Source organism: Malurus melanocephalus, unplaced genomic scaffold (genome assembly GCF_030028575.1).
Source record: "Malurus melanocephalus ecotype Western Australia unplaced genomic scaffold, MMel_1.1 scaffold_86, whole genome shotgun sequence".
In the NCBI taxonomy this organism is placed as follows: domain Eukaryota; kingdom Metazoa; phylum Chordata; class Aves; order Passeriformes; family Maluridae; genus Malurus; species Malurus melanocephalus.
This window is the reverse complement of record NW_026623318.1, coordinates 913,285-928,045: the sequence shown is the minus strand read 5'-3', so window position 1 is coordinate 928,045 and position 14,761 is coordinate 913,285. Positions and strand designations below refer to the sequence as shown.

Below are 14,761 nucleotides of genomic sequence, written 5' to 3'. Positions count from 1 at the left end.
GAGCGGGCGGGACGGGTCGGGACGGGGACAGGTGCAGCACCGCCACCGCGGCCCACCGGGGCTCAGCGGCTCCACCAGCGGCCCCACGGGCAGCGCCCAACGCCGCCTCCCGCCGCCCGGCCGCGCGCCGTCATCCCGGTGCGGCATCACTCAGTCACYGCAATCCCTCGCGCTGGTGAGGCCTCGGCGGGAGCAGCACCGACAGCAGCTGCCGCCGCATTTCTCGAGGACCGGGGCGGTGCCGGTGCCATGAAGGAGGACCATCAGCATCCCGTCGACCTGGGTGAGGCACCGGGGCCATCCCGGCACTGGTCTTGGCAATAATGGTCGTGGCCTGGCCATGAGTGAGGCCGGCGCTCACCGGGTTGGCTGGGAGCAGGAGGTCACGGGGTGGCTCGGGGGTCACCACGAGACCACACCGGCTGCCTGTCCCCATCACCACAGGCAGCCAACACTGGCCKGTTGTGACCAATGTCATCACTGGTGGCATCTCCGTTGGCATCACCAGTGGCATCATTGGCTGTCCCTCCTCTTGTCTCTGTGACAGGTTACGCCATCACCAAACCGGACATCCTGGCCGAGGTGGAGCGAGGGGACGAGGGGGTGGCGGTGGCAGCGGGGCGTTATGGAGAGCACCAGAGCCCCCGGCCACAGGCGGCACCCACTGGCCCCTCCCAGGGTGAGCGAGACACRGGGACGGGCAGGATCGTGGCCAGGTGGGACCAGGAGCAGGGCTCGGACAATGCGCCGGATCCTGCCGAGCCAGAGCCTTGGTCCCAAGGTTTTCCCGGTGAGAAGGCCACTCCCCAACACACTCCTGTTTCCACAGAGGACTGGCAGGGGAAGGAGGTGAAGATCGAGGATGGGGCATCCCCACTGCCCCACTCCTCCCCATCCCACCACACCGGCCCCGCCGACTTCCTTGCCCCACTGCGGGAACGGGGCTGCAGCTACTGCGGCGTCCTCGAGCCGGAGCCAAATCCYGGTGCCGGTAATGGGGGGTTCATCACCGCACCCCCTGCGTTTGAGAGCCRCCACTGCCGGCCCGGGGAGCCGCCGCTGGATTGTGCTGAGTGTGGCCGAGGCGTCGGGCAGAAGCCGGACCTGGTGCGGCACCGGCTGGGACGCGGCATGGAGCTCAGCTACGCCTGCGGCCGCTGTGGGAGAAGTCTCGCTGAGCCAGCRGGGCTGGGGGCCACGGGCAGCCCCCACCGCCCCGCCCCCTGCGCTGGCCGCTCCCCGGGCACGGCGGAGGGAGTGACTGCAGCACCACGGAAGGAGCGGAAGGAGCTGTCGCTGACYGAGAAGGTTCGGGTGCTGGAGATGCTGGAGGGCCCCAAGGTGTCTCAGAGCGAGCTGGCTAAGCGCTTCGGGGTGTCTCAGCCCCAGATTTGTCGCATCATCAAGAACAAGGAGCGCATCCTGAGCGAGTGGCACCACAACGGTGACCCYGAGCGCAAGCGCAAGCGGGAGGGCAAAGACGTGGCGCTGGAGGCCGCGCTGCTGCGCTGGGTGGAGGGTGCCCGTGCCGCCGACCTGCCCGCAGGCCGCCCACTGCTGCAGCTCAGGGCCAGGCACCTGGCTGGGGTGCTGGCCCAGCCCGACCCCGAGCCCAGCGGCGGCTGGCTGGCCCGCGTGGGCGCTCGCCACGGCCTCGCCAGCAAGAAGCCACCAGCGGAGAAGGGGGACGCGGAYCAGCCCACGGTGGAGCACTGGGCCGGCRTGGTGCTGCCCGGTCTCCTCCGCGRCTACRCGCCCGCCGAGATCTTCGCCTGTGGGGAGACTGTGGTGCTGCTCCCAGCTGGCGCCCCCGGCAAGGGCGAGAGCACCGGGGACCGGCTGACACTGCTGCTCTGTGCCAATGCCAGCGGCTCAGAGAAGGTGCCRCTGCGAGCAGTGGGGGACAGCCCCCGGCCACGCTGCCTGCGGGGCGTCAACCTGGAGCAGATGCCGTGGAGCTACCGTGCCGGCAGCATGGCCGGGCTGACTGCGCCGCTCTTCGCTGAGTGGCTGCGGGAGTTCAATGAGGGGATGCGGCGGCAGGGCAAGAGTGTCCTCCTGCTCCTGGCCGAGCACGAGGSGCACCCCTACCTCCAGCTGTCCAACGTCAGGATGGCCTTCATCCCGCCGGCTGCCGCTCTGGCCCAGCCCCTGGACCGTGGCATCGCCAGTGACCTCAAGGGCCACTACCGGCGCCGGCTGCTGCGGTGGCTGCCAGCAGAGCGCGGCGCGGGGCAGCCCAGCCTGCTGGATGTGCTGCACATGCTGGCACAAGCCTGGGGCGATGTTCACCCGGGGCTCATCGCCAGCTGCTTCCGTGCYGCTGGCTTCACCCCTGATGTTGGCGCTGAGGCCGTGTCACTCACCCCGGCGCCCGGCCTGCTCGGACGGGAGCGTGACGGTGACCCGGCGGAGGCGGACGGAGACGAGGGGATGGCGGAGGGCGAGGACGCAAGYGAGCTGGCGGCTGTGCCACCCTGCCCCTCGGAGCGGGAGGTCTGGAGAAGCCTGGCCACGCTGCGGCGGTACCTGGAGTGCCAGGCCACCTCGCCAGACCTCTTCCAGGCTTTCTACGAGCTGGAGGATGCGGTGCACATGGTGTCAGCCGGCACAGGGCGAGCCCTGCTCGGGGACACCCCTCCCAAGCACTGACCGGGTGGCTGGCACAGCTTGGACCAGCTCGTGCCCATGACAGGGACAGGTTCTCATTGGGGCCGTCACTGGAGCGGCCTGGCCTCTGTTCCCTGCAGTTGTGCYGTGGGATTTGCTGTGGGTCTGTATGGCCCCATGAGATACCATGCGTGGGGGCTGTGGGGCCACTACGCTCTGTGTGTCACCCATGGGGTAGTGGCAATTCTGGGGACACAAACCTGCTGCCAGAACCCTCTCCCTGGGGGCAGGGGGGGCTGCTGCAGCCAACAGGAAATGGTGTGGAGCTGCTGCCAGTGGGGATTTGCCCTGAGTGGTGTAGTTGTGACTGCTGTGGGGGGTTGTGGGTGGTGCTGGGGTGTCCCTGTGCTGGGGACAGCAGCTCCTTCCCATGGGGGAACCGGGTACCACCAGCTGCTGTCACCACGTGGTACCCAGAGGATTGTTACAGGCATTAAAGAGTTGGAATTCAGCAAAGTTAACACGGGTGGTTTTATTCTACTGTGGCATCTGCTGGGAGTGAGGCAGAGCCCCCCAGAGTTTCTGGGAGTAGCAAGGCCACCCCAAATCCCCCTTTCCTTCCCTCACCTTGGCCTGGGGACACCGTGACCCCCACAGTACCCAGAGCTGTGCCATCCCCACCTGAGTGCCAGGGCCACGGCATCTCCTGCAGGCAGTGAGGACCTGGCTGACCACCTCGTCACAGCTCTGCCAGCCTTGGTGGCGCCCAGGGCACCCTGTGCGTCCCCTTTATAGGCCCCCCCTGTCCCACACCGGGGTCCCTGAGGTGGGATGGGCTATGGGGATGACCCTCTGCATGTCCACGGAGAGTCAGGGGCAGCTGGAGGCCACCAGGCCACCAGGGAGGGACAGAGGTGTCCCCAGAGACCATGGGGGGACACAGGGGTGGAGTCCACAGGGGGATCCCCRCACGGATACAGCACAGCAGCACSCAGGGGAGGGGGGATGCAGTTACAGGGGAATACAGTTACGGGGTGCAGCAGGGGGCACCCCCACAGGGATGCACGATCACGGGTGGGGAAGTGGAGAGGACTGGGTGCACAGCAGGATCCCCRCGATGATCCACCGTCATGGGGGTACATGGGGTGCGCTGGGGTGGGACCCCCACGGGAGGCACCATGGCGGGGGTACATGGCGGGATCCCCGCGGAGATACCGCCCCACGGGGGTACCCTCGGCCCCCTCGGGAGCGGGATACAGGGATGTATCGCTCCGGGGGCATCTCCACGGGGATACAACCGCAACGGGTACCTGCCGTCCCCTCGGGGTGGAATGCGGGGATGTCCCGTCCCAGTGTGATGTCCCTTCCCGGAGTGATGTCCCCTCCCGGTGTGATGTCCCCCCGCGGGGCTGTGCCCGGTGCCGGTCCCGCCCCCGCCCGTTCGCGGCGGTGCCGCCAGGGGGGGCCCGCGGGCGGCGGTGTCGCGCAGGGCCCGCGCCGGCGCTCGGAGGAAATGAAGGCGAGTTCCGCCGAGGCGGGAGCCATTACCCGCCGCCGGACCTGAGCCCCCCCCTCCCGCCGCCGCCGGGGCCCCGCTCCGCGCCCCCCGCGCCCCGCACGCCCGTCCCGGCACAGGTAAGCGATGCCCCGGGGCCGGGGGCTCCGGCGGGGCGGGGGCAGCCATGGGGCCGCGGCCGGTGCCTGCCCCGCGCACCCCCCCGCAGTGGGATCCCGAATGGGRGGGGGTCCGCGGGGCAGGCCCCGGCCCGGCCGCTTTGTCCCCGGTCGGAGGAGCGCGAACAAAGCCGGGGGAGGGCGGCGCGCAGCCCCCCGGGCCCCGCACCGGGCGCCCCGAGGCCGCGGCTGTGGGCGCTGCCGGGGGCTCCGAGGATGCGGAGGGAGTTTGGGGCACCGTAGGGGCGGCAGAGGCACYTCGGGGCTGCGGGGTCTGCACGATGCTGGTGCGGAGCTCCTGCCGGGGCTGAGGGTGCCATGGGTGGCCGGGGTGGGCGCCGTGGTCTTTGCCGTGGTCCCGTGCTCGTCGTGAGAGCCCGAGGTGTGCACACCTGGCCCAGGGGTGCACCATGGCCAAGAGGTTCATTGTGGTCTTGGAGCGCTTTGCACGGCCAAGGATTTTGACGTGGTCCCAAGTTCCTCAGGAAGAGCTTGGGGTCTTCACCACGGTGTTTACCATGGCCATGGTCCTTGTCTTGGCCCTGGGCTGCTCACTGGGAGCTTCAGGTGCGCGCCGTGGCCAAGGTCTTTGCTGTGTCCGCAAGGTCCTCCCTGGGAGCCCAGGGTGTTCCCAGAGTCAAGGTCTTTGCCGTGGTCCCAGGTCCTCACCGGGATCTTGAGGTGCTCATCATGGCCAAGGCRTTTGCCAAGCCCTTCATTATGGCCTTGTGACACTTGCCATGGCCTCGAGCACTGCCCTGCTGCCACGGTGCTYTCTGGGAGCCTGAGCTGTTCACCATGGCTGAGGCCTTCAGTGATGCCTTTTGCCATGGCCTTGAGGCTCTTGCTGTGGCCGTGGGTTTTACCATGACCCCAAGGTCCTCAGCGGGAACTCGAGGTGCTCACTGGGCTCTCAATGTTCTCACCATGGCCAAGACCCTTGCCAAGGCCTGCTTCTTAGCCGAGGTCTGCACCATGGCCTTGAGGTGCTCACCATGGCCAAGGCCTTTGAGTGGCCCCTAGACCCGTCCGTCAGGTCTTGGTCAGTGCTGTAGCCGTGAGACCCTGGCTGGGGACCTAAAGTGCCCATCACACCCAAGACTTTCCCCATTATGGCCAGCATTGCCATGAGACCTTCGCTGTAGCCTCAAGGTGCCCCCATCACCCTCAGCCCAGCCCTGAGGTGCTCTCAGCACCCTCTGAGGTGGCACCATGGCTCCACGGTGGTTGCCGTGCCCGAGGCCCTCCCCACGACCCCTCAGCGCGGTCCCGATGCGTGGCACAGCCAAGTCCCCTTTCGCGGCCCCCCCAGTGGCTGGCTGGGGACTCCTGGGTGCCTCCGGCTGCAGAGAGCCGGGGRACCCTCGTCGTCCCCCCGCGCTGCCACCACCCACCGCTGCCCTTTCCTTTTCTCCCCTCCCAGGTGCTCTCGAGCCGGGCGAGGCGATGCGGTGCGCCCGTGCCGCGTGCTGTGCCGAAGCGGCTCTTTAGATCCTCCCCGGCCCAAGCCTCCCCTGCCATGGATGCCTCCGGGGCTCTTGCTTCGGCTCCCTCCTCCGCGGCTCCCTCGGGCTCCCGCAGCCCCATGTTCCCCCMAGGAGCTGACAGAGAGGAGTGGGGACCGAGGTTCAATTGTGCCCCTTCCACCTCTGCCGCAGCCTCGCAGGCGATGCCAGCGTCTGGCCGGAAGAGGAAGGCCAACTTCTCCAATGACGAGACCGAGACGCTGGTCTGGAATGTGGTCCGGCATTTCAGCGCCCTGTACGGGTCCGAGGCCCTGCGGGCTCACCCCGTGCGGCGGAAGCAGCTCTGGACCCAAATCCAAAGCCGCGTCAACTTCCTGGGCTACACCGAGCGCTCCATTGACGACCTCAAGCACAAGTGGCGYGACCTGCGGCTGGACGTCAAGAAGAAGATCACCTCCAAGAAGCACCTGCCCATGAACCGCGCCGGGGGGCCGCTCCACAAGCCACGCCTCACACCCCTGGAGAAGATGGTGGCTTCCACCTTCCTGCAGGCCAGCCACGACTCGGAGCCCGAGATCATCCTGGACCCAGGTCAGTGGTGGCGGTTCTCCAGGCAGAGGATGCTTGGAGCATTGGCGTTCCCGCTGTGCTCCCCGAAGGACATCCGGCCACGCTGGCATTCTGAGCTGGCCACTGTGGATTGTGGAAAGAGACTCTGGGATTTGTGTTGGGAATAGAGCACCCAGCAAAGCCATGGTCACGTTGTACCCAAGTGCCAATTACCAGGGTAGGGAACGGTGYGGGCTGGGATCAGAAATCCTCTGTGGAAATAACCTGGGCTCAGTGAATCACAGAAATGCCAGAATGGTTTGAGTTGGAAGGGACCTGTATATTCTATTCCACCCAGTGCCATGGGCAGGGAYATCTYCCACTGCTCCAGGGTGCTCCAAGCCTCGTCCAGCCTGGGCTTGGACACTTCCACAGGGGCAGCCACAGCTTCTCTGGGCATCCTGTGCCAGATSAACGGGATCAGCARCAACACYTCAAACTTTGCAGGAGCATGTCTTTTTTGTTTTTTTTCCTTCTCTTTAAYTGACKCTGTTTGATCCCAACATGGTTCTCTGGTTTCACTGGGCATCATGGGGCTCAATCCCGGTGGTCCAGACTCGGGTATCTCTGATCCAGACACTGGTCATGTGCMAAGCAGGAGGGCTTTAGGCTGTATGAAGAAATCCTGTGTAATGGTGTGGAGCTGTGCTGGGGAGAGGTCAGGCTGGGATAGGTTTTTCCCCCAGAGGGTGCTGGGCACTGCCCAGGCTCCCCAGGGAATGGGCATGGCCTTGAGACTGCCAGAGCTCTGGGAGCTTTTGGACAGCACTGCCAGGGATGCACAGGGAGGGGATTGTTGGGATATCTGTGGAGGGCTGGGAGCTGAACTCATGATCTTAGTGGGTTATTCCCTGATCCCATGACTCTCTGGCAGCAGGGGGTGTCAGCCCCCTCGGAGTTCAGGGTGGTGCTGGACAGGTGTGGGTGAGCGATGGCCGCGGGATGGCCTTGCAGGAGCATCTGTGCCTGGGGGCCACCGTGTCCCCGTCAGCTGAAGCCGCATCCTCCGTGTCCCGCAGATCTGTTCTTCCCTGGCGCATCCAAGCAGCCCTTCGTGCACCTGCAGCCCGGCGTGAGCCACCCCAGCATCTACATCGACACCAACGGGCAGCCCTCGGCCCTGCCCGACGTGGAGGGCTCGGCYGTGCCGCGCCTGCCGGGACAGAGCCCCGACCCCGCCGGCGTCTGCGAGTACAGCCGAGGAGAGGGCCAGAGCGGCTCCGGTACGGTGGCAACAGGCACGGGCTGGTGGGAGCGGGGCAGGATGGACATCTGCTGGGTCTGGGTGGAAATCTGCTGGGAAGTGTGGGATCCGGATGGAGACCCTCTGGCACCCGGGTTTCGATGGAGATTTGCTGGGAGCGGGTTTCAGTTGAAGATCCACTGGCAGTGGGGATCTGGATGGGGATCTGCTGGGAGTAGAGTCAGGATGAGGATCTGCTGGGTCAGAATGGAGGTTTGCTGGGTCAGGGTGGAGATCTATCAGAGAGGACCAGAGGGCCTTGGCAGTGCTGTGGCTCACCAGAGGCTTTGCTTCTTTTCTCTGCCAGCCGAGTCGGGACCCGAGCTGCGCACTCCAGACGTGTCRGCCATCTCCCCATCCCTGCGAAACGAGTCCTTGGTCTCCTACGCCTCCATGTCGGAGGAGGAGGAACGGGAAGGCCGGGAGGTGGAGAGGGGCCACGGCGGGTCCGCGGGGATGCAGCCTGGGCCCGAGGCCCCCATGCCAGCAGAGGAGGACATGAAGGTGTCCCGCCAGGCCATGCTGATCCGCCGGTGCAGCTCCCAGGGCTCTGTCACCTCCCTGCCTGAGGACTCCCTCAACCCCGCGGACGCTCATTCGGACTGGGGACACGAGGGCGTGTCCGACCTGCCTGCCCTAGGCCGCGGGGTGGACTCGGCGCACCCYGAGGAGCAGGCGGGGGGCCCGGGCCCAGAGATGGGCGCCTTGCCCAGGGTACTGATGGGGCCCACCTGGGAGAAGGCTCCGGCGGACGAGGAGCCCCCGGCCCGCTCCCCGCTGCACGGCGCCCTGACCGAGGAATCGCTGCCCTCCTCTGCCTCCCCGCCGGGAGATGGCCCGGCCGCCCCCGGCCCCGCCCGCGGGCTCGGCTGCTCCCGCCTGCGTGAGGASCGCCGGGAGAGCTGGAGGACTAGCATCCATCACCTGCTCGACCTGGAGGAGCAGTGGGACCAGCTGTACCACCAGGAGCTGGCCATGTGGCAGGAGGAGCGGGCCACCCAGCGCGAGGAGCGGGCGCGCGACCGGGAGCTGCAGTTCCGCCTGCTCGGCGTCCTCACGGACATCCGCGACGAGCTGCGCTACCTGCGCCAGGAGCGCGCCGGCGCCCGCCAGAGCCCGGCCCCGCCGCCCCCCGAGCCCCAACGCGACCCCAGCCCGCTCCTCGAGCAGCCCAAAGCCGAGCCCGGCTTCCCCGAGCCGCCGGCCGGGAGCGCCGGCTGGGCGGACGCCGCCGTGCCCAGCCGCAGCCCCTTCGGCAACCGCGGCCGGGGCCGGCGCCGCGGGCGGCCGCGCGGCTCCGCCTCCCGACACAGACGCCTCTTCCTCACCAACAGCTAGGGACGGGCGGGAGCCGCCCCGCCAAGGACACGGAGTGCCCGCGGCCGCCCCGGGGGGACGGTGTGCGGTGACGCGGGCGGCACCCGGATCCCCGCGGGAAGGGACGGGGGACGCGGGCGGCCGGAGCCGCTCCCGYCTGCCGCGGGCTCGGAGCGCTCCGGGCAGGTGGCCGCACGTCCCCTCCCCGCGYGCGTGAGGTGACGCCGCGGGGGACACGCGTGACAGCGCGGCGTGACGGCGCTAGTCCAGTAGGATTTACTACCTGTCGGGGGGTGGGAGTTAGGAACACTTAGTCGCTGACATGCGAACATTTTATGCAAATCATTTAATGACCTAATTTGCATATAACCATAAAACTTCTGTTAAAAAAAAAAACACCTCCAAAAAAACCAAGACAAGATGGTTTTGTGTGTGATCTCTGTGCGGGGGCAGGAGCTGGGCCGGGAGGTCGTTTGACCCATGGCTCTGCAGCCCTGCAGAACAGGGACAAGGCCATGGGACAGATGAGCTTCACCCCACTCCTTTGGGGAAGCCCAGCACCCTGCGATCAGCGTTGGGAACAGCAGCTGTGCTATCCAGGCTTGGAACYAGCAGCTGTGTGCATCTGGAGAAGGGCAACGGCCTGTACAGCTTGGAGAAGCGTGCAGGATCCTCTGCCCAGGAGGGTTTGGGGTCCCCAGGCAGGGTTTGGGGTCCCCAGCAGTGTGCAGTGCCCCCAGGGAAAGTGCAGTGTCCCCAGGGAGTCCACAGGGTCCCCAGGAATGTGCAGCGCCCAGGCAGCCTGACATCTTCCAGGAGTGTGCGTGTCCCCAAGGAGTKTTTGAGTTCCCCAGCTGTGTCCCCATGGAGTGTGCGGGGTCCCCAGGGTATGTGCAGGATTCCTAGGAAGTGTCCAAGGTACCCCAGCAGGATTTGGAGTACCTAGGCAAGGTGCAATGTGTGAAGGGTCCCTGGCATCATGCAAGGCCCTTGGACAGTATGTAGGGTCCCCAGGGAACACCCAAGGTCCCCAGCAGTGTGCAGGGTCCCCCGGGAGTGTCTGAGGTCCCCATGGCATGTACAGTGTCCCCAGGGCACCCCAACACTGCACCTCCTGTCTCCCCCCTCCATCTCCAGCCTCCATCAGGGTGACAGCACTACTGAGCCCTGTGCTGTGTCCCCGTTGTGCTGTCCCCTGTTCCAACCCCCCAACACCCAGGGCCCCTTGACASCCACATTCTGCTCAGTGACATCTCCTTCCCCCCAGGTGGGACAGGGCAGGTGGGTGCAGCCCCCAGGGAGAGCAATAGGACAGCAGGAGCTGGGGTCACCCTGCTGTAGTTGTGGCCTCCCAGGAGGATGGTGGCACTCAGCTTGGGGACCCCGGGGTGCCTAGGGCAGTGCCACGGCTTCCCATGGCTGTGGGGAACAAACTGGGTGAAATAACTCCTATCTCCAAATCAAGGGTAGGAGAAACCTGGGGATGGGTCAAGGACAGGAGACAAGAAGGACCCAGGAATGGGTCGGTAACAGGAAGGGCAGGAGTGGGGGTCTCCACACAGCCCCACCGGCACGAGGCTGCTGCAGCCGGTGACACAGGGACTTCCTGAGACCGCATCCACCGTGCCGCCATTCCCAYTGTCCCGTGTCCCACCACCACATTCCCCCTGTCCCCACCCTGGTGTCGCTGCCTTCACATGGCGCAGGACCCCCGGACGGGGCAGAAGSGCGGCCACAGAGCACGGGGGACCCGCAGTGGAGGTGCCGAAGGCTCTGCAGCCCAGCACGACTTTATTCCGTATCGCTTCGTCCATACAAAACTACACCCCAAGCACTGTACAGCGGGACGGCGCGGGGGGGCAGTAAAAATAAGCAGCGGGGGCGAGGGGACAGAGCGGCAGGCGGGGGTGGTGCGGGGGGACACGGCGGGGGGCTGCCCCCCACCCCGTGCGGCGACATTGTCCGTGGGGGCAGCGCTGGGGGTCAAGTGTCCGTCCGCGGCGGGGGACCTGGGGACTCGTCCCCGCCCGGGGCTCCCCGCGCGCCCCCCGCTCCGGCCGGGCACCTCGATTTGGTCGGAAGCTGCGTGGCCGGCGGCCGTCCCCGTGCCGGGGCGGTCAGTCCGCGGCGGGGCGGCCCCTAGTCCCCGGGGGGCAGGATCCCGGGCGGGGGCAGCGGCGGCGGCCCCGCCTCAGCACCGTGGACCCGCTGGTGGTCCTTGAGGGATTCCTTGTAGCGGAAGCTGCGGCCGCAGGCGGGGCACTGATACGGGCGCTCCCCGGTGTGGATGCGCTGGTGCTTGAGCAGGTTCTGCTTACGGATGAAGCTCTTGCCGCACTGGGCGCAGGCGAAGGGGCGCTCCCCGGTGTGCAGCCGCTGGTGGTTCTGCAGGTGCTCCTTGCGGCTGTAGCACTTGCCGCACTCGGAGCACTTGTAGGGCCGCTCGCCGCGGTGGATCATCTGGTGCCGCACCAGCCCCGAGTGGCAATTGAAGCTCTTGCCGCACTCGGCRCACGGGTAGGGCCGCTCGGCCGCGTGGCTGCGCTGGTGGATCCGCAGGCTCTTCTTCCCGCTGAAGCTCTTCCCGCACTCGGCGCAGCCGTGCGGCCGCTCCTCGGCGGGGCCCGGCGGCGCCGCGGGGACGCCCCCGGCATCGGCCCCGGGGCCCGGCTCGGGGCCCGGAGCTTTGCCCAGTCTGTGCTGCGCCGGCAGAGCCACCGCCGCGGGCACCGCCGCCGCCTGTCCCTCGGGGGTCCCGAAACCCGTGCCGGGGAARAGCAGCTCCCCGGAGCTGCCCGGCAAACCCACCTCCTCGGGGGGCTCGGCGTGGGGGCACCGCTCCTCCGTCTTCACCAGCAGCCCCTCGCTGGCTGCACGGGACAGAAAGACTGGTCAGTGACTAGTGGGAACGTGGCGATGTCCCCAGGTTCGTCCTGGGTGGGTGCTCCCCCCGCCCCAGCCCCACCCCAGCCCCACGGTGAGGGTCGCTCACCAGGACCAGGAGCCGGGGGCAGCATCTCCCTCTCCGGCAGCTCCCAGGGCTCCCGGACACAGGGTTCCTCCTCCTGCTTGATCCACGACAAGAAGTCGTGCGCGGTGATCAGGGCGTCCGCGCCTGCAGGGAGGGACAGCGGTGGGGCCGGGGACTCAGCCACGTGGGGCCGTGTCCAGCTCCAGGAGGATGGAGAGGGAATGGCTCAACCCCGGGCTCACCTGCACAGGGGTCTGGTGGCATCCCCCGCTCCTCCGGGAACTGCTGCTCCCCCACRAAGGCCACCTCCTGCTTGATCCGGGACAGGATGTCGGAGGTGGAGATCAGCGACTCTGTTCACAAGGAGAGACTTGGCTGGGGCCAGGATGGAGCCACGCGGTGCAACCCTCRGCCATCACACCCCGTGGTGTGGGATCCCCAGGCTCCGGCCACACGGGACATCCCCTTCCCACAGCAGTTATGGACATGCAACACACCCAGGGAGCTGTGGGGATGGGTGACTGTGGGACAGCGTTTGGCAATGGGTGACCCTGAGACAGCCCTTGGGGACAGGCACAACCCTTGGGAGCAGATGACTGCGGCACAGCCCACTGAGGACAGGTGACAATGGCATGGCCAATGGAGCTAATGGGGCTGTGACACAGCCCAAGGGCTCTGACACAACTTGGGGGCAGTGGGGGACACGTGGATCGCCCAGCGATGGAGATCCAAGACCTCCAGCACAACAGTCACACCCTAAATTTTCTGGGGTCATCCATGGCAGTTCCCAGTCACAGCTGGAGAACTGGGCCCAGCGGGGATGGGGCTGTGGGGGAAGGGGCATCCCTGGGGTGGGAGGGGAACAAGAGATGGGGGACAGAGGGCATGGGTCCCTCCGCGGTGCCTCACCCGCGCAGGTGTCCGGCGGCAGCTCCCTCTGCTCCAGCTCCCGCTGCTCGGGGACACAGGGACCCTCCCCACGCTCGCTGCGGGGCTGTGCCTCGTTTCTGGAGAGGGCCCCATCTGCGGGGGACACAGACTGGTGTCACACTCCCATGTCACCCAGACATGGGGGGACACACTGGGGACACACTGGGCAGCCCTAGCATCCTTCCTGGAAGACAACCTGCCCAAATCCCACAGCACCTCCATGCTGCAGGTCACTGTAGGGTGGAYGCTCAATTCCTGGGTTTTGGGGGACAAGGACCCTTTCCAGCCCCCTGRGCAGCACTGGCATGGCACAGCATGTCACCCTGTCCCCACCCACACAGCACGAGCTGTGGAGTGTTCCCTCTGGAATGGGTGATCCCAGGACACAGCGGGAACCACCACCTACCACTGGCAGGGACCAGGGCACCCACGCTGGGGACCCTCAGGGGAGATGCAGCCATCGCTCCATCCTGACAGGAAAGGGGGAAAAGGGACATTTACCCAGGGACAGCAAAGCCTCATAGTTCTCTTTCACCAGGTTGTTGTACAGCTCCTTCTGCCACTCCTCCAGGTTCTTCCACTCCTCCGCTGAGAAGTAGACGGCGATGTCAACAAACGTCACTGGCACCTGTGGGGACAAGACCCCCCAGCTCAACGGCACCCACTCCCCAGGGAAACCAAGGATCCCCCCACTGTCCTGTAGCCCCCCAGGACACTCTACCTTGGGGACCTCGCCACGGGGGCCAGGGGGCAGCCGCAGCACCCAGAAGTTCCTGTTCTTCAGGAGGTTCTCCACGTTCTCCAGGCGCCGCTGGAGCAGCCCGTACTCCTGGATGAGGGTGCCCAGCACAGCCCACTTGCTCTCCAGCTGGTTCCCAAATTCCATGGCCGTCTTCTCGCAGTCCAGGAGCTTCTTCTCAGCCGTGCCGGAGCGGCCCTCCAGGCTGAGCAGGCGGGTGGCCAGGAGGTCGATCTTCCTCTCCATGGCCTGCACCGTGGCCACCACGGTCCAGAGCGAGGCCTCGGCGGAGTGGAGCTGCGCCTCCCGCACATGTGCCCGCTCTGGCAGCAGTGGTGGCTGCAGCGGCATCAGGTGAGGTGCCTCCATGTTCCATTCCTGCACCTGGGCCAGGGGGAGGGCACAAGTGGGAGGATGCCCACGATCACCCCCTGGAGGCTTTATTCCCAAATTCCAGGGATTTTGGCCACCAGCAGCCCCACAACTGCAGGGGACCCCCGTGCGTGATGCCCACCGGTCTGAGGGGGCAGTGAGCAGTGGTCTAGGACAGCCATGGTGGCCATGGGGTCAGTGCCCATCACTGTCCCTGTGGAACACTAACCAGAATTAGGCAGGTCACCATGGTGATCCCCTCCCAGCTTGTCACCCCAGTCCCCAATCCCTCAAGAGCCATTCCTGGGCCTGCCCAAGCTGGAACCCCCTTGGGAGGAGGATGGGGCTGGGTGGGCAGGGAGCAGCCAGGGCAAGTGGACATGGAGTGTCCAGGGACGCCGTGGGGACATAGAGCCATGCCAGGACACAGRTGCCTGGGGCATCGCTGGGCTGAAGCCTTCTCGGAGCATCCCGGGGCACCGTGGGGCATCCCGGGGCCATGGGGATTTCCCGGGCAGAGGTGCCTGGGGACACGCTGGGAACACACGGGCATCCCGGGTCAGCGGTACTCGGGGCATCCCGGGAGCACCGGGGCCATCGCGGGTCGGGGCCCTGGGGACATCCCGGGGCACCCCGGGGCATCCCGAGGGCACGTGGACATCCCGGGTCAGCGGTGCCCGGTGCATCCCGGGGACGCACGGACATCCCGGGACAGGGTTACTCGGCCAGATCCCGGGAGCACCGGGGCCACCGCGGGTCTGGTCCCCGGAGGCGGCGGGGGCCCCGCGGGTGCCGGAGGGTCCCGGCCGGGGGCGCGGGCCGGGCCGGGC

At 67.0% G+C, this 14,761-nt stretch overlaps 3 protein-coding genes across 4 annotated transcripts in view; 2 read left to right on the top strand and 1 right to left on the bottom strand.

The window, feature by feature from the left end:
- The window catches only part of LOC130574631 (uncharacterized), a 31,722-nt gene extending 17,735 nt beyond the window's left edge, over positions 1 to 13,987 (bottom strand). Inside the window, exons 1-13 of the mRNA XM_057367965.1 lie at positions 13,542 to 13,987; positions 13,322 to 13,448; positions 12,800 to 12,913; positions 12,133 to 12,243; positions 11,912 to 12,034; positions 11,062 to 11,789; positions 8,334 to 9,180; positions 7,420 to 7,544; positions 5,679 to 6,015; positions 3,826 to 4,676; positions 2,367 to 2,577; positions 1,989 to 2,276; positions 901 to 1,772 (exon numbers count right to left, since the gene is read on the bottom strand). Coding sequence (XP_057223948.1) covers positions 901 to 1,772; positions 1,989 to 2,276; positions 2,367 to 2,577; positions 3,826 to 4,676; positions 5,679 to 6,015; positions 7,420 to 7,544; positions 8,334 to 9,180; positions 11,062 to 11,789; positions 11,912 to 12,034; positions 12,133 to 12,243; positions 12,800 to 12,913; positions 13,322 to 13,448; positions 13,542 to 13,928 — 5,121 coding nt within the window. The 5' untranslated portion in view covers positions 13,929 to 13,987. The remainder of the gene's footprint in view (positions 1 to 900; positions 1,773 to 1,988; positions 2,277 to 2,366; positions 2,578 to 3,825; positions 4,677 to 5,678; positions 6,016 to 7,419; positions 7,545 to 8,333; positions 9,181 to 11,061; positions 11,790 to 11,911; positions 12,035 to 12,132; positions 12,244 to 12,799; positions 12,914 to 13,321; positions 13,449 to 13,541) is intronic.
- LOC130574568 (tigger transposable element-derived protein 3-like) lies at positions 14 to 3,116 on the top strand. Of its 2 annotated transcripts, none has more exons than XM_057367869.1 (2): positions 14 to 283; positions 548 to 3,116. In XM_057367869.1, exons 1-2 carry the CDS (start codon positions 250 to 252, stop codon positions 2,650 to 2,652), a joined length of 2,139 nt encoding a protein of 712 aa, XP_057223852.1. In that variant the 5' UTR covers positions 14 to 249; the 3' UTR covers positions 2,653 to 3,116. The 2 variants fall into 2 exon arrangements, with proteins under 2 accessions (XP_057223852.1, XP_057223853.1); XM_057367870.1 differs by lacking the exon at positions 14 to 283 and having other exon boundaries at positions 437 to 679; positions 830 to 3,116.
- Positions 4,108 to 6,801, top strand: LOC130574580 (t-SNARE domain-containing protein 1-like). The gene is made up of 2 exons (XM_057367889.1): positions 4,108 to 4,245; positions 5,943 to 6,801. The coding sequence occupies exon 2, from the start codon at positions 5,954 to 5,956 to the stop codon at positions 6,485 to 6,487; it is 534 nt and encodes a 177-aa protein (XP_057223872.1). The 5' UTR covers positions 4,108 to 4,245; positions 5,943 to 5,953; the 3' UTR covers positions 6,488 to 6,801.
- Positions 13,988 to 14,761: the final 774 nt, after the last annotated feature.